Source organism: Chiroxiphia lanceolata, chromosome 9 (genome assembly GCF_009829145.1).
Source record: "Chiroxiphia lanceolata isolate bChiLan1 chromosome 9, bChiLan1.pri, whole genome shotgun sequence".
NCBI classification, from domain to species: domain Eukaryota; kingdom Metazoa; phylum Chordata; class Aves; order Passeriformes; family Pipridae; genus Chiroxiphia; species Chiroxiphia lanceolata.
In genome coordinates, this window is record NC_045645.1 from 22,936,998 (window position 1) to 22,958,476 (window position 21,479).

Consider the following 21,479-nt stretch of genomic DNA (forward strand, 5'->3'; position numbering starts at 1 on the left):
GGAACAGGATGCCAGTATGCTCAGCCTTGGGCAGGCAAGCAAGAGCAATAAAAAGAACCAAGGAGTTTCTCCCCCTGCCCCTTGAGCATTCACCCAGGCCACAATTATTCAGGCACAGCACATCCCAGCACAGAAGGATGCACCAGGCAAGTGCCCTGATCCTTGGCTGCTGGAGTGGGGGCACTGCGTGTAATGGGTTAGCAGCCCATGCCCCTTTTCTACCCACAGAAATACTTAGCCCTTGAAAAATTCTGATCTCTGTCCCCACTGATAAGATTCCAGGCAGGCAGAAGCTGCCCTAACCCTGAAGTTGCAGCAGCCTTGGTTTGTTGATGCCTGGAGAGGGACACTTAGCTGGGCCTGGAGGAGCCCTGTAGAGCTCCAGTGGCAGCTGCGTGGTGCGTGTCACCGCACGGCAGCCTGCCCGCCGAGGGGCCTTGTCAGCTGCAGTCTTTGTCAAAGGATGGAAGCAGTTTCCTGTTGACCCATTTTATGGGTGAGTAAAATATAATCAATACAAAGTAAACATAAGAATCTCACTGGGAAAAGGTTTCATCTGGGTTAGGGTTTTTATTTGCTGTTTGCTGGTGTGAGAGGGCTTTCATATGATACGACACTGGGAATGGCTGAGGAAACAAATGTACAGTGAGAATGATGAAACATCTCTAAAACCAGCGAATTAATCAGTAATACCAATCTAGAAAATAATGTGTAACATTTATCTCCTTGCTGCCTACTGTCTGTGACTCTAGCTGACTCAATTAGGTTTAAGGTTTCCCTTAGAAAATGTGAATATCAGGATCTTTTTTTTGGTTTTGGGCCACCACAAAGAGCAAGGGGAATACTCAAGGTTGCCTAGAGATTGAAGCATTGTCTAAAAGATTTTCTTAATGCTGAGATGTGAATTATAGAAAAAACCCCAATAGTAGAAATAGAAGTATCCCTGAGAGGTCTTTGGCTGCAAACCCCTGCAAGCAGGATCAAAGACACTTAGGTTGCTATTTTTCTAACTTATTTATTAGAGAAATTGCACTGTATATCAGGATTTAAGGAACATGGATTAAGACACATCCTTTTATTGCTTGGTGTCTGGCTGGATATATATGTATATTTTTTAACCTTGATGTTTTATAAACAAGTGAAGATGAAAAATAATTAAATGAAAATAAAACGTTAAACTTCTCTTAGATGAAGCAAAAGGAAGACTCCTAGTACAATGTTAATTTGTTGCACTGTATCCAGAAATTCCAGTTAAAACAGTTTCCTAGGAATCTACTGCTATCAGTTTTGGTGCAGTAATGGGTGCCTTCAATAGCCAAAGTGCTTATTTAAAATCTACAGTTAAGAGTAGGTACCTGATGTCTCAAAGAATGAGAGTAAACTATATTCTCATTGAAATTAAGGCAAGAATTTTGTGGCTAATGCAACACACAGGGCTGAGTTCAGGGCTGCCTTTGTTTTGAACAGCAGATAATCCCCAGTCGTGGTGCAGAAGGGAAGGGAACCATCTGCTCTCCCAGCCCAAGAGCTGTGCCTGAGTTGCCCTGGAGCCTCAGTGCCCTTTGGGCAAGGAGGGACCTGGGCTTCTCTGGGGCTCTGTCACCTGAGGTCTTCACAGATCGCCCCCGAGGTGGTGCTGACTGCCCTTCATCTGTGTAACACCAGCTGGGAAACAGTAGTCCAGACAATCTCTGGCAGATATTTATCTAACCCATTCATTAAAACGTTCTGATATAGAGTCTTAATTATCCTTCAGTCAGGAAAGTTCACTCAAATTTTTCCTGATGCCTGTGGAATCTATTATTTTCCATAGACTGCCCATCCAGAGGTCACAGGGAGCCACTGATCTCATTGCCATCCTTGATTGCCATTTTCTTTTGTGTAGGTAAGACTGTAATCATGTCTTCCCTCAGGCTTCTTTTCCTGTGACCCTTTCTCATAGGGCACATCTTTCTAAATGTCTTCCTATTTTTGCTGTCCCTTTCCAGCTTTTCCCTAATTGCCTCTCTCTTGCTCACAGCAGCACTCAAAACTGGATATAGCCAGCACTGAATAGAAGGTTGATTACTCTCTCGTGTCTTACATGTCATTTTACTGTCAACACATAACAGCAAAGTATTTGCCTTTCCCTATAGCTTTTCAGTAGGGAAGTACCCAATTTGGCCATAAAAATCTGAGCATTCTCTAAATAGCACTGGGTTTTTTTTCTGAGTTTTCTCTTGCAGAAAGGAAAAGGTTTAGAGATTAGCACAGGGAAAGGACTCCCTAGGTGCTTTGGGTTTATCAAAAGTGGCACAGGGAAAAAAGCTGTGGATAGATAGATAGATACAGATGTAAACTTTGTGAGGAGACACCTTTAAAAGGTTTATGTATATAATAAAACATTAGGTTCATATCCTCTGCTTGTATGACATGCTTTAACATTCCAGCATTGGTTTCTCCAGTGTACTATCATGGACATTGCATAATATATCAGTGTTTCAAGATCTGTGTGAGGTCTGTGCTGCTGGTTGAGCATGAATGATGAAACACCCTTTTGCACAACCTCCTTTCTTTCCCATCAGACTCTTTCCTAATAGGTCATTAGTCACAAACAACACCTGTTTGCAGAGACTGATCAGTGTCCTTGTTATAGAATTCCCTTTCTGTGAATATGTCATTCAGTGGTTTATCCTGTATTGTCAAAACCAATGTAATTTGAGGGCTAAATTTCCATAGATGCTGATTTCTTGCATTGCAATTTCTGAATCACTAAAGAGCATGTGGGGAAATGTTTAACCTCCAGAGGTTCTCAGTGTTGACAGTTCCCATTGTATGGAGCACACAGCAGAGAGGTGCTCTGTAACCTGGTATTCTTGCTCTGCTATTAGAATGGCAGGTGTAGCACCCCAAGGATGCCTTGTAAGAATTTGAATTGAAAGGCTCAAATAGAGGAGTGGTTGGAATGTCCTTAATGTCACTTTCACACAAATGGGTCCATCTTGCAGAAGTTACTTCCTTTTTTAAAAGTTAGAGGGTTACTGGTTTTAATTCTGAAGATTTCATTTCATTCCAGAGATGGAGATGTTATCCATAATATAATATATTAAAAAAAAGGAAAAAAAACCCCCCGTCCAGCACCCTTACAATTGGGTCTAGAAGCTGTTGCTTTTTAGCTCACTGAAGATGATGGCAAACATCTGAAAGATATTTCATTTTTGCTGTGTTACAGATGCAATATATGACAGCAGGAGAGAGGGAGAGCTGCAGGGTTCCTGGTGCCTGAGCCCAGACGTTGTGGAGTGCAGCTCTGACAGGCTCCACAACGGGCTAATGAGGAGCTGCTGAAGGTACCGGATGGGCTCTGAACTCATCAAACATGCATCCTAACAATACTTTGCTGGAAAGCTGCTTGCATCATCTGAGGGATGAGCAGTATGAGCAAAACCGCAAATCTCTTTATAAGCAGAGCTTTATTCCTGACACAGTAATTAAGGAGTAATTAGAAGTTTCGTGAGTAATGGGAACAGTCGTGGGAAATTAAGAGTTCTTGTCTACGGGGAAAAGTTGCATAGTGCCAGCATCTCAGAGGGGTGGAAAAAGGCTGCAAGCAAAGCTCAGATATGTTGCCCATACTAGCAGCAATCACAAATGAAATTCCGTTCTTAATTTATGAACATTTGGAGAAACTAGTATGAAGTAAATAATAATTTTTTTCAGCTCTGCTGAAAGGTCATGAAGTCACTAAAATGGAGAAAAATAGAATCACAGAATGGTTTGGGTTGGAAGGGACCTTAAAAATCATCTAGTTCCAATCCCTCTGCTGTGGGCAGAGACACCTTATGCTAGACCAGGCCTTGAACACTTCCAGGGGTAGGGAATCCACAACTTATCTGGGCAATTGTTTTGACCTTGAAATATTATTTTACTGAATTTTTGCTAAAAGAAAGACAAATCTGCAGTAGTGATAGATAATCCATTGTAAGACTTGTTAAAAAACGAGAAAAAAAGAAAAAGAAAATTATCAATAATTGAATGTTGAATTAAAAGACTGTGAACTTGACTTCAGACAATCACTTCCCAAACTGATGTGTAAATATTTATCATAATTTCTCTTCCTCTATTTTTCTGCCCACAGTTTCATGCTTGCAATTCCTATTAGACAATAGTATGGCAGCAATTAGTTATCAATGTTGTTCTGGATTTGGGACATGCTTCCTGCCAGCTCTTGTACGTTATTATTCATGGTCCTTCCTCATGAAGAGCTGACCATCTCTGGATGCTCCCAGATTAATTTTCTGTGAGTAGTTAATTTGCTATGATTTGTAGAAACAAATTAAGTTTACAAAACACTGTATAAACCCAACTTGTATTGAATGCTTGCATACAATGCTCATGGCTTCTAAACACTATTTATTTTCCAAGTTGTTTAGAATAAATTGTTATAAGGAAGGTCCTGCCTTTAACAGGACCTAAGATTAGAATCCTTTGGGGGAAGACAAGTCCAGTAAATTGATTTTAAAAATATAATGGCTGATACAACTTTTATAAATATCATCAATCACCTCTGTTCCATTTTATCCTCAGCTTTTCTGTCTTGGTCTTTCTCAGCATTAATTTTTAAGTAAGGAAGTAATTGTAGTCAATTTTTCTGCTTCTATTTCTGTCTTATCCATTCACTGCTATGTTTTTATTAACATAAACTGTTGACAGTTTCAAATGGTGTACAAACTTTCTCAAGAGAAAATAGCTATCAAGATCATTAAATACACAGCACTGACAGATACACATATGAGCCTGATTCTGGCTCCTGATGTGACTGCTCCAGCCTGATACATTAGTTTGCATCACAACATTTTGCAACAGCCACAAAACTACCTGACAAAGAGAAACCCCCAAGACTGAAAAGCCTCTTGTTTGAGACTGGCCATATGGCCATAACCCAGAGAAAACTCATGCCACATCTGAGATGTCATCCCAGTTAACTGGGCTAAGGAAAAGGCATAAAATGATATACAATTTATTTTCTCTCCTTTGGCATTTTGCACCTCAGAGCTCATCTGAGGTGAAAACCAAAACTTGCATTTATCTTCTTTCTTTAAACTGATTCTTGGGGGCTTTTTTCTTGTTTACATTCTAACAATGCTTTCTATGTGCCTGATGTTATCTTTTAAAATTTTTAAGTGCCTAACTTTTTATTCCCTTTCCCACAGCTTTTACATTTTGTTCTAATTTGCCAGCCTCATGTATAAATGAAATTTTCATTACTAACATCATTTCTATAACTTTGTTTTAGTTAGATAACAGATGCTGTCTTAGAGACTTTCTTATTGTTCATCCCACAACATACGGACTTTAAAAATTGCTTTTTGAAAGTGGAAGATCCTGTCTTTCTTCTTTTTTCTTTTCCCCTCAGTATATGTCCTGTTGTGAGTTAATTTAGAAAGAGCACTTTGGCTTCCCTGATTCACCTTAGCACATCCCCCAAAAGAAAATTACTAGAATATAACAATCTTTCTATGATATTATGTATTTTTCCTATATCTTCAAGTGTGGGATTTTTTTTTCTAAAATGCTGGTTGATTCAGCTGCATCTGTTTGCTTTTTAGTCTTTAATTTATGTTGGGCTGTAAACTGTCCAAGTAACAATTTGAGTGATGCAGCAACAGAAGGTGACCCAGATTACACAACACTGCATGCTAATGCCAAGTCTTCTTGTTCAATGGCAGCTGCTCAAAGCTTTGTGTTATTGCTATTCACATTCAACAGACACAAATCAAACAGCCTCCTCAGGCCCCCAGCCTGCCTATCTTCATTTTAAACATGTTCAAGAGCTACTGCTTTTCGTACACATATATCAGCCTCACCAGCTGAGGCCATCTAGCCTCCTTGGCTTGTATTTACTCTCAATCATCCGACACAATTATCAAGGAAACCCATTGTGACTTCCACTGTTTTGCACACTTCTGCTTATGTGGAAGTTTGCCGAGAACATTTTCTCTATAAAAATAGTTGGACTTTCATGCTCCCTCATAACGGAGATATTTAGAACAGCAAATATATCACAGTTGTTTAGTAACTGCTTTCTCTAGAGGCTGTAATTAAAAAACCATATATAATAAAGGAATAATACTAAAATACATTACATAAACAGCTTTAGAAAAGGATAAATTAGTCTCGATTTTAATTAGAAATGTTTGGATTTATTGCATGAGTGGTATCAAAAAGCAGACTTTAAAGTATAGGTACAGTTTTAGCAGAACAATTTATTGCTGTACATTCAATACATGAAGCAACAAAATGCTTTCATTCCTGATTTAGAAAAAAAAATAGTTTAAGCATTGGAAAAGCTACAAAACAATGAGTTCATACAACTTAGTTTCACAGACCAAATCTTTTTGGCATCTCCATCAAATTTTTAAAGCCTTCTGACAACACAAGCTTCCTGCTAGAAGTGCATGTCTAACCATCTACCCAGAGGACATGTCAGAACAATAAGAAAAAATGCAAATCTTACTTTTTAAATGGATGAGCAGCAAAAAACTGAGGTAGAAGATGAGTAGAAAGTTAATTCTTGAATGAGCCATATTCATCTTGATAGGACATTCTCCGCTGAGTTGCCTGTTGTCCAAAGGGCTGGTGCTGATCCTCACTGCTTTCTCCTCATCTCTGAAACTAAGGGCATACCCAAGGCACCCAGCCCCCTACAAGCCATCTTTGCCTGTGCCCCTCATCAGCCTGCGGACTGCAAACCTGCAGACTTTGATTCAAAAGGCACTTGTGCTTGTTAAGGTTTTACTTCGGCCGGTCCGAGTGATTTTTCAAACCTGGTGCAGATTTGTCTGCGAGCTGGACTGGAGTCTCTTCCCGGCTGTCTGCTGCGGAACTGTGTGGGGAATGGTGCACTCTGCCTGGCTGCCACCGCACCGCAGATACAGCACTGCGCGCTCTTAGCAGCTCAACAGATATCACTCATTACCTGCTAGTAACCCCCCACTACACGACACTCCTTCTAATTCATAGTGCAAACACTTGACGCTTTCTTGCACAGTCAGCTAACAAACACTCTGCTTTCTGAGTTTTTTCTGGTTCTCACATCATTAGCATATGAAGTGAAAAGATGAAACATCCCCATTCGCAGTCTTTTTAGTAGTTAGGTGTTAGCCTGTTCTCTTCCATAGTATTTTCTGGTTTTGTTGTTGTTGTTTACACTGGATTCACTAAAAAGCACAATAACTGGGAGCTGGCACAGGACCTCTGAGCATCATCAGGTTGTATTTTAATCTTGAACTGCTCATGGAGGAACCAGTCACTTACAGAATCAGGAGGTGACATAGCAGGATTGATAAGAGAAGGAGAGGAGAGCAGGGGATGGATGTTTGTTTTTAGCCAGAACTGGCCTTAAACAACTGTGACTGGTGCAAGTGTCACCAGTCTGCCTATACTCGGGGGAGCCTTCCCCAGCTGCCATGGCAGTGCAGCGCGGTGCCTTCTCACCCTTTTTCTGCCCAAAGTTGTCTCTGTGTCCAATGCCTCATCCATTGATCACAACTTTGTTCACAGGTATTAAAGCCTCAGCCTGCTCTAGCAGAAGCGAAAGTGAGGGAGGACAGCAACAGCCCCAGCAGCCGTAGTCAGTCGATGATCCAGTACAAATGCCGGCCTTCTGGGACCTCTCAAACCCAGTTTGTATGTTCACTATGGGTAAGCTGTACCACAGCAGTGACTGCTGTAGCACTATTCCAGCTCTGAGGCCAAGACAGAGATGATCTGCCCATTTGGCAGTGAAACTACTCTTTCTACCACCTTCACCTCTACCAGTCTTCCTGTCTCTTGTCATTTGCCCTCGGCTCAGTGAAGAAACCAGGCATTCTCAAGCCCAGGAACAGCCTGAAAAATCTGCTTGGCCATTGCTATGTTATGCTACTGTAAAATAGATAACACTCAATACATTGATATTGTCTTTCATCCTATCCACTTCAGCGAAATCATAACCCCCAGTTCAGGAAGCCTTTGATAATGAGTTTAACTTTACATGTACACTTAACTGAACTGAGCAGACTGAAAGTCAAGCATATGCTGAGGGCCTCAGGTGAGCAGGGAGCAGACTGTTGATATCAACATGAATTCATGAAAGCTGTTTATAATTGGTAGGTACTTTTATGTCCACTCATTCAGCTCAGTGAACTGAATAATTTTAAAATTTCTCCTGCTGCAAGGTTCTTCCTTCTTTCCCGTCTCATTCCTGTGCAGCTGCACTCATCCACTGCTGGCTTTGTGGCACATCTTTCCAGACTCCTCTTCCCCTTCTCCTGGCTCCAGCAGCTCTACCACTTCTGCTTCCCAGGAAGCCTCCACACTCCCACTTCCCTGAGCCTCCTTGCTGCACCCACCAGCGCTGGTCTCTCTAATGGCAATCCAGGCTGAATTTCCTGGCCAAATTTCATAGGCTAGGAACATTATGATGAGAAGTATTCCTGGTGGAAATTACTTAGATAACTATAAAGTTAAATATAATTAAATGGTGAATTGTAGTTTTCAGCTCTTCCACTTTTCGTAATACCTTTTGTTTTCTATTTACATTTATAGTTGTTTGGATATTTCCCTCTCCCTGTCAACTGTCTATTTAGTTTCTGTTTGAAATTATCTAGTAAAATACATAAGCATTCCAATGTGAGCATGAAAATACTACTCTGTCATCTGGGAATTCTTCTGTTGGGCTAAATTATGCAGTTGAGTCAGTGCTGATTGCCTGCTTTAAGTGCATTAGTATTCAAATTTGCCATTATATAACTTACTTAGAACAACAACATTTTCTGATATAATTTTGAACAATTATAAAACTGTTTTTATTGAAATAGTCTCCATTAACAGGAATTTGTTATGTCATCTTATTGTGGTTACAACTGCTGATTAAATTAATTTCACCTTTACTAGAGAAACATTAGTGTACTAATCTAGAAGTTTAAGGAAGAAGGCATACATCCAACAGTTGGTAGAATATATTTGATCTGAAGACCTACAGATTCATATCAATTCAAAAAAACAAATCCTTTGAATATTCAGAAAGACACAAAATTTAAGCAAATATGAAGCTTTCAATTCTGAGGAATGTATGGTAAGTACTGCAATGAAACAGTCACATCTATTAAATCTGGATATTTTTCTGAAAATGTTACAAGTATATGTAAAATCTGTACTCTAAGCAAACTTAGCAGTTCTGAGACATGAAGTTATGCCACTGGTCTGAGAACTTATCTGTCATGTGTTAACACGTGTTGACATTGGAATTAAATAACCTGCCATGTAACTCTGGTAATTATAAAAGATACAGCAAGTGTATGAACACATCATAGGTCTTTTGAAAGCTATTATATTGTAATTTGCTTTCAGGATAACCAAAAGAGCTGCTTTTTCAACCTCTTTGAAACTTAACTCTGCATTTTTCAATGCCTTTTTTCAACTGTTTCTTCTTCTTCAAGAGCCATTCATATCCCAGAATTGAATGGGGAATAAACTAGATTAATTTATCACTGATTCCTTGAAGTTGCCTACAGGATAAGGTTTGAATTTCTGCATTAATATCATTTGTACACAGTGAAACATAACATCTAAATCTAATTCCCATGCTTTCTCAGTACAGCTTAGCTTTGAAGAGATTCTGAAGTCATAAAAGTCAAAGGCTGTGCCATTTTCTCAGGGAAAAAGGGTTTGTGCTGCCATTTGCTTTCACTTAGTGGTGCCTTTTTGGTTCTGTTTGCTTCTCTGCAATAATTACGAGTGGTGTAGTATCAGACTGTACTAGTCAGTGTCATCTCTTCTGAAATATTTTACTCAACTCTGTCCTACAAGTTTCATTATCTAACATCCTTTGTTTCCTGACATAAGCACCGTTTTCAATTTTCAGATGACAGCAGTACTAATTAATTGTGTATCTTCTGCCTCTCACTGCTAAGCATGTTGTTTTCTGATTGTTCAATATTGTTCCAATTTAAAGTGCAATTTTTATTGACACCATCCTGTGCCTTCTAGGTCAAATATATTTATAGGTGATTTTCTTCAGTAATTGGTACTTCTTTTCCAGTCTGTAAAATGTTCTGGTAGTCTTAATCTAAACTACAAAATGAACAGAAATTAGAATAGTTAAATAATTCATATAAAGTGCAAAATTCCCTCACAAGTGGAAGATGTAAGTTTACAAAATGCCTTATGATGACTAACCTGAAGATTTTATTGAATCTTTTTGTTCACTGGAAGCAAAGCACTGGTAATTACTCGGGAACAGGTGGGTGATTTCATGGAAGAGTGGAAGAGGGACTGAGCTAAAGATAACATTGCCTAGAGAGGTTTGGGATATGCAACACTCAGCTGGACAAGGGTCCTTTGCAACCTGCTCAAACTAGACCTGCTCTGAGCAGGTGGTCCCTTCCCACCATATGATCCTGTGATCCTCTGAACAGCATTAGATTTCCTGCATAAGCTCTAGCCTATATTAGCTCGTTCCCCAGTTTTGAATACCTAATGCAGAAAGCCTTTTTATAAAATGGTTCTTGTTTTTATCAAGGATCTTTGATTTTCTTACTAGCATTCAATGGTGCTTCTTGTGTGCATCTTCTCTTAAGTTCTTGCTGAATTTCATCACAGATGAAATTGAGATTCTGAATTTCTCTGGGGATCTCCACTGGGAGAGCTTCATTCATGGAAAACTCTGGACCATTAGAGCATGAAGTCACTCTGGTCTGATATCATGGTTCAGGCATTAAAATACCTTCTGAAGTATTTACTTAAAACTCAGGATGATGGGTTCTAGAACAATGGACCTGACCAGATCATCCAGATCATCTCCCTGTTTATGGTACTTGTACCCTTTTCATAAAATAGGTAACTTTTTTTATCTTTAGCTTGTAGCACTTTAGGTGATTACAAATGGACAAACCAATATAATAGATAAACCAAAGTGTTTAAGGGATGGCTATAAGGTCTTGTGGATAGAGAGTTGTGCTGTAACAGGAAGTTATCTCATATTCAAAACTGCTATAGATCTATTGGCATTTTAACTAGGCCTCTTGCAGCAAGGACAACTCTGTGCATTGATTTCCCACAACAAGTTCACCGTCCACAGGAGCACTGGGCAAGACACAGTTGGAAGTTCCCTTGGCCCATACTTTTCCACAGATAAATATTTTGTGACTATATTTAACTTCTTATGTTAGTCTACAAATATTACTTCTTTTGAGCCTCTTTTTACTTCTTACTAGGGTGTGTAAATATTTGGGGTTTTCCCTTTGAGCTCTTGCTTTTCTCTTTTTATTTCCTCCTCAGCCTGAGCAGCACCTCAAAACAGAACATTCTCCTCCAGAAGACCCAGCAGAACACAAGCTTCCAGTTCTGCCCATTTTCAGATTATAAATTTTTTAATAAAACTGAAGGGCTTTATCTGAAAATGTAAAATTATTTTGCAGGATCTGCCAAGTATATTGCTTCCCTAAATGTAATACATTTTTTGAAATTATGACTACTTTTTTTCTTCTCTGCGTAGTCACTTTCCTACTAAGTAGGGGTTTCTACCTGCTAACCTAAAATATAAATTTAGCCAAAGATTGTCAAGTTAATTCACTCAGATATATATAATTTTGGATGTGATAGAAATGGTGGGAGCAATAACCAGCCTTGACTGCCAAGTGTATTTTCAACTACACTCACTTCAAGCAGTGTTTGCTTGAAGTACTTCATACTTGCTCATGGTCAGGAACTAGTTAAGGTGCATGCTGTTCAAATTATTGCATTTCTGGCAAGGGGTTTAAGTTGCTTTGTTGTGTTTTCATATGAAGTCTCTCCTGAGTGTTTTACACTTAGGAAGACAAAACAAAGTGGCTGTGTAAGGTATGACAGGATTCCCCTGGGACCTGCAGAACTCAACAGCATGTGATTCACTTATTTTAATCTTCGATTAATTTTTGTGAAATAACATATTTTTGTTGCATTTTGTGTGGCTGGGAAGCAGGGATCAGGAAGCAGGGAAGCAGGAAGCATCACCAGGGAAGCAATTCCGCTGTCAGATGAATGCTAGGTCAGACCTTGTCAATGCAGATGAAAATTGGCAATTAGTATTCTGTACCTTGCTGCTAATGAACCGGATAATCAGGAAGTTTCTGTCTGTACCAATAAGCTTCCTGTGAGTGTCAAGGTTATAAGACTGCTTGAGAAAATGAGGCAAATAGTGTTTTTAAAAAAGCACTGATATATTAAATCTAAATGGGCTGTGCATTTATTTTTCCCTCTATGCTTTTCACTTCAGAAGAGTAGACATGTTAACATTCTTACAGATCCTCTTCTAATTCTGCTTTTTAATTTCCTTTGAAGTGAGATACCACAAACCAGAAGGACCTAAACATTCATTAAATTGAAAAACCCATCTATTGCAGAGGAGATAGTTGTATAGTCAAGCAACAATCAATACTAAGTGATTTCACAAGGAATTCAGACAATTCCATCAGGCAACAGTGTAGAGGAGGAGAAAGGGTCAGAAAGGCAGGATTAGTAACCAAATATGCTTGATTTTAACACACACTTTATATGTAAACGTTTTACTTCTGGTAAATACTGTAATTGTCCTAGGGACAAGGCAGGATGCTAATTACAGTCATATGGAGAGGCTGGGAAGGAGGAGACGCTCCTGAAACTGTTGTTTGAATTTTGGTCTTCACAAATAGAGAAACCTGACAACCCACTTGGTTTCACAGGACAAGCATTGGGCTGAGGGCCAAGAAACAATTTATTTCCCTGCTTTTACTTTTCTGTGCTTGCAGTGACAAATCATTTTGAGGCAGTGAAATTTGCAATGGAAATGCAAACCACAGTAATCCTCAAAAAGTAATATTTGTAACAGACAAATACAGAAACTTCTTAATTTTTCATGATCACTAATATCCCTCAGGTTTTTTTTTGTTTTTCTATAGTCAGTCATTGTATATTGACTGTTTGTCACAAGGTTTTGAAAAGTCTCTGATGATTTGGAGCTCTTTGATTTGCAGGTTTTCAGTTGAAGGATGTTCAGACTTCCAGAAAGTGCAAAGCAAAATTTCCTTGAAGTGTCTCAGTCTGGGTCCTGGCAAGCACTAAATTCCTCTTGGGAATCTTGGCCTCTGTGTTAAAGTATTAGATAATATTATAGGAACAATAAGTAACAGTAAGTGCCCCAAAGGGATTTCAAGTTTCTACCAAGTATTGGTTAAGACAGCATTCATCTTAATGCCAATGCATTTTTCAAAGGCTGCAGTTTTGTTACAAACTAAATCCTGAAAGTTTGTCAGTTTGAATTATATTGTTCACAAGGTAAAATGAAATATTCTGGCTTCCACACTTGTGTTGATTCAGATTATCTCACAGCTATTTTAATCAGGAGTGGTGATACTGACCTCAGTGATGATGATGTATGTGATGTCACCATGTTTCCCTGCCAGTGAAAGGAAAACGCTCCCTGGATGGAGGTGGCACAATTTGATCACTAAGCATCATGTTGGATGCAAGAGGGGGAAAGAGCAGATGTTACTACTGTAACTGACTTAGATTCTGCCAGGATCCAGAGAACCCCTTAAATCACCAGGTAGTTTGTTGCTGAACTGCATCTTAATTTTTGTGTGTGGGCAGGCTGAGATCTTTGCATATGCTGAATTTCACACAGTGCTTTCCATTTTCCTGGGTATCAAGACTTCTTCACCTTTTTTTTTCTTTTTTTGGGTAATATATGGCATTTTTGTAGTAACTTCTTCCAATACAGTGGAAGCCTGGGTGATTATGATTTTTGTGCACAGGCAGCTACTGAGAGGTCTTGCCTTAGCACCCAGATTTGACTTTAGCACCAACATTCACCAAATATAGTTTTGTGGGACTGAGACTTCTAAATCTGAGACTCTGAGTTTCTGGAATACAGGAATTTCTAAGCTAGCACTTCTAATGTAATTACCACTATCAGAGAAATACCATTTTGCTGTCAGAAACTGCAACTTCAGTACCTTGGCTATAAGCAAGTTGTTTAAAAAAGATGTGTTCACAGTAGGAAACAAGGAGTTCTCACAGCAGCATGTCCTGTACGTGTTGCAGCAGCTCCTCATCCTGGCAGGGTAAGGTTTCCTCTTAGCTTTCAGCTGCACTCAGAATTGAGGATGTTAAGCACTGGTGTGACACTCCACAGGACTTTTGAAAAACTTTTAGTCCTCAGCTAAACCTATAGGGATAACTCACATGTCTGAAGAATAGCAAATGCTGAGGTCTTTCAAAACTGTAGCCCTGTAAGTTGCTAAATGGACTGTAGTCTAAAGACAGAGTTAACTCTTTTTACAGCTAACTCTTTTTAAATAAATAAGATTAATTGGAGTGAATTAAATAGTCTCTGGCAGCATCTGACTACTGAAGAATGGATAAACATGAGCCATGTTAACCTTGACCCCCTCTACTCCTGCAGCAGCAAAGTCAGGCTTCAGTATCAACTTGATGAAGTAGATTAATATAACATGTCCTTGTAAAACACCGTATTTAAATAAGATAGGAACGAATAACCTACATGAATTATGCCAAATTTTGTTATGACATGGCAATCACAATCAGCTAATTGTTCAAGAAATGAAATTAATTTTCCAAAGGCTGGGAATGTAGAACATACTGTATTTGCTCTTTTCTACATTATAAGCTATGGAAATAACTAGTCTAGCAGACTGCACTATTTGTGGTCACTCACTGTGACCCTCTAACAGCCTGGCATTTCTTTAGGATCATATCCCTCTACGTGTCAGAAGCCACGCTGATTCTGAAAATAGATGTTATACTTGTAATTCAAGATAGGAAGAAAAAAATGGCCAAACAATACCAGTGCAAATTTGATATGTTCTCTATGCATAATAGGAAACAAATTTCTCCATTCACATTTTTCATGAGAAAAAGTGAGCACAATTCTTTTGTACCGTATGCCACTGTAAATGTGAGAGATATTTTCCAAAAACTGGGCAGAAATTAAAAGCTGGATGGTGGTCTCCCTTAACCACCTAGTCTTTGAAGTGGAGCTGGCCAGAAATTTTTGGAGCCTTTCAGAAGAAAGAGGATAGGGGTTTGTAATTTGTTTTGTGTGTGTGTGTGTATGTTTTGTTGTGGGGGGGTTTAACCATCTTTTCTTTGAAAATTGCTGATAAAAAAAGTTCTGGCAATTTTAAAAGGTATAACCTTCTTGCTATTTTTTTTCCTTTGTAAAGATAAAATAATTTTAAAGTGTTTTCAAAAGTTTGAAACACAAAATTAAGATTCCTTCAACCAAACCTTTAAGCTAATCCAATATCACACATTTTTAAGGTAATAAACAAATATTAAAGATTCCAATCTGTGGTTTGGTTCAGGAAAAGGAAAATATTTTCAGAGGAGAGGAAAGCATTCTCACTCCCAGATTTACTTTGAAGTCTCTTCTCCCTATCTTGATTCAAATAAAATGCACTAGTATAAGCAGAATTTAAAAAACACTCAGAAGAGGAAAAGCAATAGCAAATCTTTAGCACATAAAGACACCCAAGTTTCTGTCAGCCCTTTCACCACTGAACCCAACAGGTCTCAAAGCACCCAGGCTGTTGTGGCTGAGGTTGGCAAAGCTGCTCCACTGTTAGCAAACAGATGGGTGGCATAAAATTCAACTATAGAAAAGGATATGAGCAATCATATCTCCTCCAGAAGGAAAGCAACCTAGCCTTTTGAAGGGTTACACTACTCTATCAATTTAGCCTAATAAAGGAAAATTAAGAACTGGTTCTCCCCCTCAGCTGTTTTTATTGGAAATGCATGTTTCTTTCTAGATGAAATAACATTAATCTTGGAATAACAACCAGCTACACCAAAAGAGATATACAACCAACCACAGTGTTCCAAAATTAACTGAAATGGGTTTACCTCCGGTGACACCCCAGGCAGCAAGTTGGTTTGGTTCATTTTTCATTTAGGAAGGTCATTGTTACAAGGTGATTGTCACAGGATTATTCCGTGGTGTTATACTTTCTTTGGAATGACTGTTCTTTAAAAACAACTTTTCTGTAGCAATTTCTCATACAAGCTTCTTGTACAGTCTGGGTGTTTATGTGTATTGGATTGCTAACAAAGCAGAATTAATTCTGCATTCCCTTTTTTTTTTAGTTAAAACATTTTTCTTTGTGCTGTGTGCTTGCACAGTGCACATTCTAACTACTGCTTTTTTGACTGGAAGTAAATTTGTCTTGCTCCAGGTTTTTAATAGTGGCCTCAAAGCCTAATTAATTTACTTACAGTCTGCCTCTTGATATCAGAATCTAATTATATTTTCTTAGGAAAATGTTGTAATTAAATAATTCAAATGTAATTAAGAAAGCAGATATTGAAAGTCACATAAATAAAAGAGGGTCCTGAAATTCTCACTTACACTATAATGATTGTTCAGAAACAGATGTAATGCTTTCATTATGTAATGATTGTTTCTTACAGTGAGTGGAGTTACACAAGACATAAGCTTCGTAACTGCAGCCTTTCATCCTGACTGTGAGTAAACAGGTAATGCATCATAGAATATGTAAATTTAGCTCAGACAAATAAACAATGGCAGTTAAAATACTCATCTAACCCTAAAACATCCTTAAATTTCTGCAGCTGTGTGTCTTTGGTGGAAAATGTATTGTAGATTATACATATCTTTATAATTCAAAACGAATAGCATCTACAAATTACACGGATAGTGATTCAGGAGAATGCAGAATAGCATCTTAAGCTCCTCCTACACCTCGAAGCACCGTGCCTCTCTAGCAGAGAGATGGATTTTGATTGCCTGACAACTGTAACCATGTCCAGGTTCATCACAAAGGGAAGGAGAAGAGCTCTGGGAAGTCTTGATAAACACTGAGCTGATTAGCCTATAGGGCTGTTTCTAGCTGTCCTTAAAATTACATAGCAGGTGTTATCCAAAGACACAAAAGCTTAAAAGCTGCTGGTAATTTATCAGCTTCATGTGCTAGCCTTCCAAGAAATTACCATTGTCAGCCTTCTAATTTTTTATCCCATTCAGAAACTTCTATGCATTATACCCTATTTCTGAAAAGTCTTCAATAGCAAATGGGTTTTTTACTCTTAAATACAAATCACTGAGCACCTTGTACACACACGTTTCTACATGTATATAGTTGTAGCTTAACCTGTGCACCAAATTCTGTGTTCTACTGGGCAATGGAAGTGTTCTGCAAGTGCTTGACTGTGTAGCTCAAATGAAGTGGCATTCACCTCATCCAGCACAAACAGATGTAAATTGGCTCCGGTAGCATGAACAGAGATGCTGCAAGCACAGCAGAGGTCTTTTCTGACCTGGCAAAGGAATTGCAGGTCAATAGGATGGACAGGTATGTGACAGAACTGCATTGTGGGAAGACATAGGAGCTGGTTTTCCCTGGGAACACAGTTTTGTTTCATATGGATTTCAAGAAGCTGTTTATGTCCAGGCATAAATAGTCTGGTTGCACTGTGCTGTACTCTAAATTAGCTAGGCTGGATAACAGATACAGGGCATTTAGCTCATCTGGAATTTGGTGTTAACATAGCTGCACTGCTTATAATATTAAAGAAGCATTTAAACTTGGTAGTTAAAATGAACTAGTTAGTTCAGGACCTCTTCCTTGTGTCATTGCAAGCAGTGTTTTTCTTAAGACCTTGGTGGGCCACAACTAAGTGCTAACCTGAACAAGAATGGACTTTGACATCTTAGTGCCTCATTTCTTCAGCTCCAAACAATCCATACAGTGAATTAGGCAACCCCTCAGTACATCAGCCTAATACTATGTCAAGCATGCTCTTAAGTTTCAAAGTAGTATGAGCTGAAAACTTTCTATATCCTTGCAAGAGTACTAGATAAAAAACGTGGGACCTTAAGTATAAATCATTACACAGCCATCACCTGAGGCCTTCTAGGCAGAACTCCTAACTTCACATTATCTATAAACTTGAAGAGATAGAAGGATCTTCAGGTTCATAATATGACAGAGAATATATATTAAAAGATTATTATTTCTTATGTAAAATGTAACTACTTTTCTTAGAGATTAAAAATAGATTAATGTTTGTGGAAAGGATGGAGAGAGCAAGAGAGAGAGAGACTAGAATGGCTCTTACTCGTATTCTGTGGCCCAACAGACAGCACCAGGTCTGACTGTAATAAAGCCCCAATTACCTAACTCTAGTGGAGGATAGCTGGCATTTCCCTCTGCCCAATGATTTAATTGGGCCTGTCAGCCAGGGATAATTGGTTTCTGGTTGACTGAAAAAAGTGACAGTGACATCAGCTCTCTGCTATCCTCCATTACTGGAATTCTTGTTGTCTCGTAACAGGGTCTCAGCACACAGGGTGCTCCGGCAGCTTTACAGGTCTCTTGTTGCACAGTGCAATGGAAACGCAGCAATGTAAAACAGAGAAATCCTTTCAAGCTCTTTACGCTATACATTTCCATGGTACCTTTTTGGGAACCAGTATTGTATATGTACAGGAAAGTCTGGTTTTGCTTGTTTTACTGAAAATGTGATAATATTGTTGCAGTCATGGTGGTTTTAAGGCCATAAACAAGGCAGGATTTATTGGGAGAGACAATAGGGAGTACCTTTTCCTAACCAGCTGATATGGCTGGAAAAATAAAGATGATTTTGGACACATGAAGCCTTCTCAAGATCATGTGCCCAAAGCTGGGGCACTGTTTTTATTTCCAGTAGTGACACACACCATCTGAACTAATAAAAGATATTACATTTCTCCCTAATTCTTGCCTTGCTTAAAGGAAAACACCTCTTGATGCTAGTGGTGTATTATTGCAAAAGGTTTAATGTACTCTGTTGAAAGGATCACTCAAAACAACAACAAAAAATGTGCTAAGTCCTTGTTTATTCTTTACACAGCTTCAGGCAGGGAGTATAGCTTTAATTTACAATAATTTTGTTACACTGCTTAAGACTTACATCAGTAGAGGGCAGACAGATATTTCCTCCAATGTTATTCTCTTTTGTTCAGCTTTCCTCTCCCTCCTTTCCCCTGGATTGCCAGGCACTAGTGGATTGTGTGGAGCAGGCACGGATGGCAGGAAAGTACATGGGCAATTTCTCTCTACCCAAGGATTTCCCCAGTGGATATATTTTTCAAAGTGTGAAAGCAACGCAGTGCACCTATGAATCTACTTGTAGAGCTAGCCTAGGACTGAGTTCACACTTAACAGACTTAGCACATCTGCAGCATTGTGACAGCACTAAGTGTCTTGTTCCTAGCCCCTGCTAATTTTACCTCAGGGCTGCACTGGATTAGCATCCCAGGAGGAAATTTGCTCTGTGGAGTCTGTGACCATACAGCTCTCTGCAACTTCCACACTGCATTAATCCCCCAGAAAGAGATGGGAATGGCCAAGATCATTGTTATTCAACCCATGTCTGCCTACCGAACACTCCAGAGAACAAAACCCAAGCAGAGGCACAGTGTCCACCCTTCCTTGCACTAAACTTCCCAGGTGGAGTGAGGCAGGCTGATACAGTCAGAGTGGATCTGACCTCCTTCTCTCCATATTTCACTTGCTGCACTTTAGAGGGAGAGACAACGGGAGAAGCCTGATCAACATGACTCACATGTCAAACATCCACAATAGTACAACCAGCCTCCAGCTGATTAGTGCCCCAGAGAGTCCTGAACTAAGAGACCTGGGTGGTCTTTTCATGGCCTATGTGAAAGAATTTCTTGGCAATGGTTCCAGCAATGGACTTTATTCAGCACTGTTGGCTAGAAAACTTGTTGGAGTCTCTAGACAGTCTTATAACCCTTTCACTTCACAGCCTAATTTGAAACATTTGTGTGTATGTGGTGATTGGCAGTAAAATACAGAAAAATCTCAGACTGGAGGAAGTATAGGCTTTGTGGGTTCCTCCCTAGGTCCCACCCATCACTGACACATCTGGGATGCAAAAAGGAAGAATGACAGAATGGGTCATGTTTCAGCAGTGTGAATCCATGGCAAATTAGCTACAAAATTCCTAGAGAGACATTTACCTTAGCAAAAATGTCGTGGCCAAAGTAAAGGTGTCTGGAAGAGGATGTGATTGTTTGTGCTACTAGATTTACAACTGGATACTTACAGTGATCATCTGTTAAAGGATATATTGGGAATAAACTGAAATTACTCAATCATGTCTTAAAACCTGCATGGTATTTTTATGTAATTTTATTTCTGTTTGGTTGGCAGCTAAATGCTTAACTTCATAGTTGATTTCCTATCTGTCTTTTGATTAAAATATCTGTCTAGTTTCACTATATCTCAGGGTTGAAGATTTTGAGCTGTAGAACAAGTATTTCAAGATGAAACTGTCTCCTCCAACACCAAACCCTCTCGCACAAAGCTACTTCTTAATTTCCAACAATTCAAGACTATTTATTTGATAAATATGTTGTTTTCTTGGACAAATCTACGCAGCTGCATTTGCAAATTCTGTACAGTCTCACAGAGGTGAGCAAGTGCTTATTCTTTGACTGATGCTGTCTCTAGTTAACATAAAAGTCAGCTTTTTAATTTATGTGGGATATTCTAAGAAAATTTAGTAATAAGCATAGGAACAAAAAGGATTAATATAGTTGCATTTTGCCTGCACCACTTTAACTGTAAAAGACTTAATGCTGAAAGAACCATAATGACCTGAGGGTTCAAGGACATTTTATTTCCAGAGTATAATTATTGCAGCAATGCCAGGCATGGTAATGGATCACTTAGCACTGTATGACTTTTCTTTGAACTAAGTCCTTCATGTATCATAAAACATCGAAAGAAAAAAAAGTGTTACCTAGGCTTGTGCTAAGCCAAAATGCCTGCTGAACTTGTGCAATTTGGCAAGTAGACATAGATGCTTTGTAGACTGCCAAGAAACCACATTGGACTCAACACAGGGTAAATAATATCAGCAACAAATAAAGGAAAAGAATCAGGTTGTTATCTAAAGAAAAAAAAAACCAAACCAAAACCAAACAAAACCTCCTCCCCATGCCCCCCAACAACACAGAAGAAACTAAGCAAGTCTCAGGGCTATTCCACGGAACACTTTCCTAGCTTGGTTACTCTTGCTGGCAAAATAGTTCTCATCAAGGCTGCATTTTCCTTATGCACTTCATTCATGAAAACTGATGAAGCACATAGTTTTATACATTCCAAATGATGCTATTTGCTATGGAAACTGTAAGACCCAGGAAGCCAATACCCACTAATGATGTCTTTATGAGCCTGCTATTCAGATTAAAGTGAAATGTAAAGCTCAGCTTTAAATTTACAGTGCCTTGCTCTCAGAACTTGCTTTTTCCATGCAAAATCAAAATGGAGAAACTTATTAAATAGAGAAACATTGTTAGGTTTATGTACAGTTAAACTAGGACTCTACAGAAATTACAGCTGGGCAAGCACAAGCATATATTTGTCTTCAGTGCAAGAAAACCATAGTAA

At 38.9% G+C, this 21,479-nt stretch overlaps 2 protein-coding genes across 4 annotated transcripts in view; one reads left to right on the forward strand and one right to left on the reverse strand.

The window, feature by feature from the left end:
- CRB1 (crumbs cell polarity complex component 1) overlaps positions 1–6,800 on the reverse strand; it is a 100,514-nt gene extending 93,714 nt beyond the window's left edge. For both annotated transcript variants that reach the window (XM_032695893.1, XM_032695892.1), the window contains exon 1: positions 6,497–6,800. In XM_032695893.1, coding sequence (XP_032551784.1) covers positions 6,497–6,572 — 76 coding nt within the window. In that variant the 5' untranslated portion in view covers positions 6,573–6,800. The remainder of the gene's footprint in view (positions 1–6,496) is intronic.
- Positions 6,801–8,423: 1,623 nt separating this feature from the next.
- The window catches only part of ZBTB41 (zinc finger and BTB domain containing 41), a 31,658-nt gene continuing 18,602 nt past the window's right edge, over positions 8,424–21,479 (forward strand). The window contains exons 1-2 of one of the 2 annotated variants that reach the window (XM_032695896.1): positions 8,424–18,426; positions 20,298–20,498. The gene's annotated coding sequence lies outside the window, so the exon portion shown is untranslated. Of the gene's footprint in view, positions 20,499–21,479 lie in introns of both variants that reach the window. The other variant, XM_032695894.1, reaches the window with a different exon arrangement.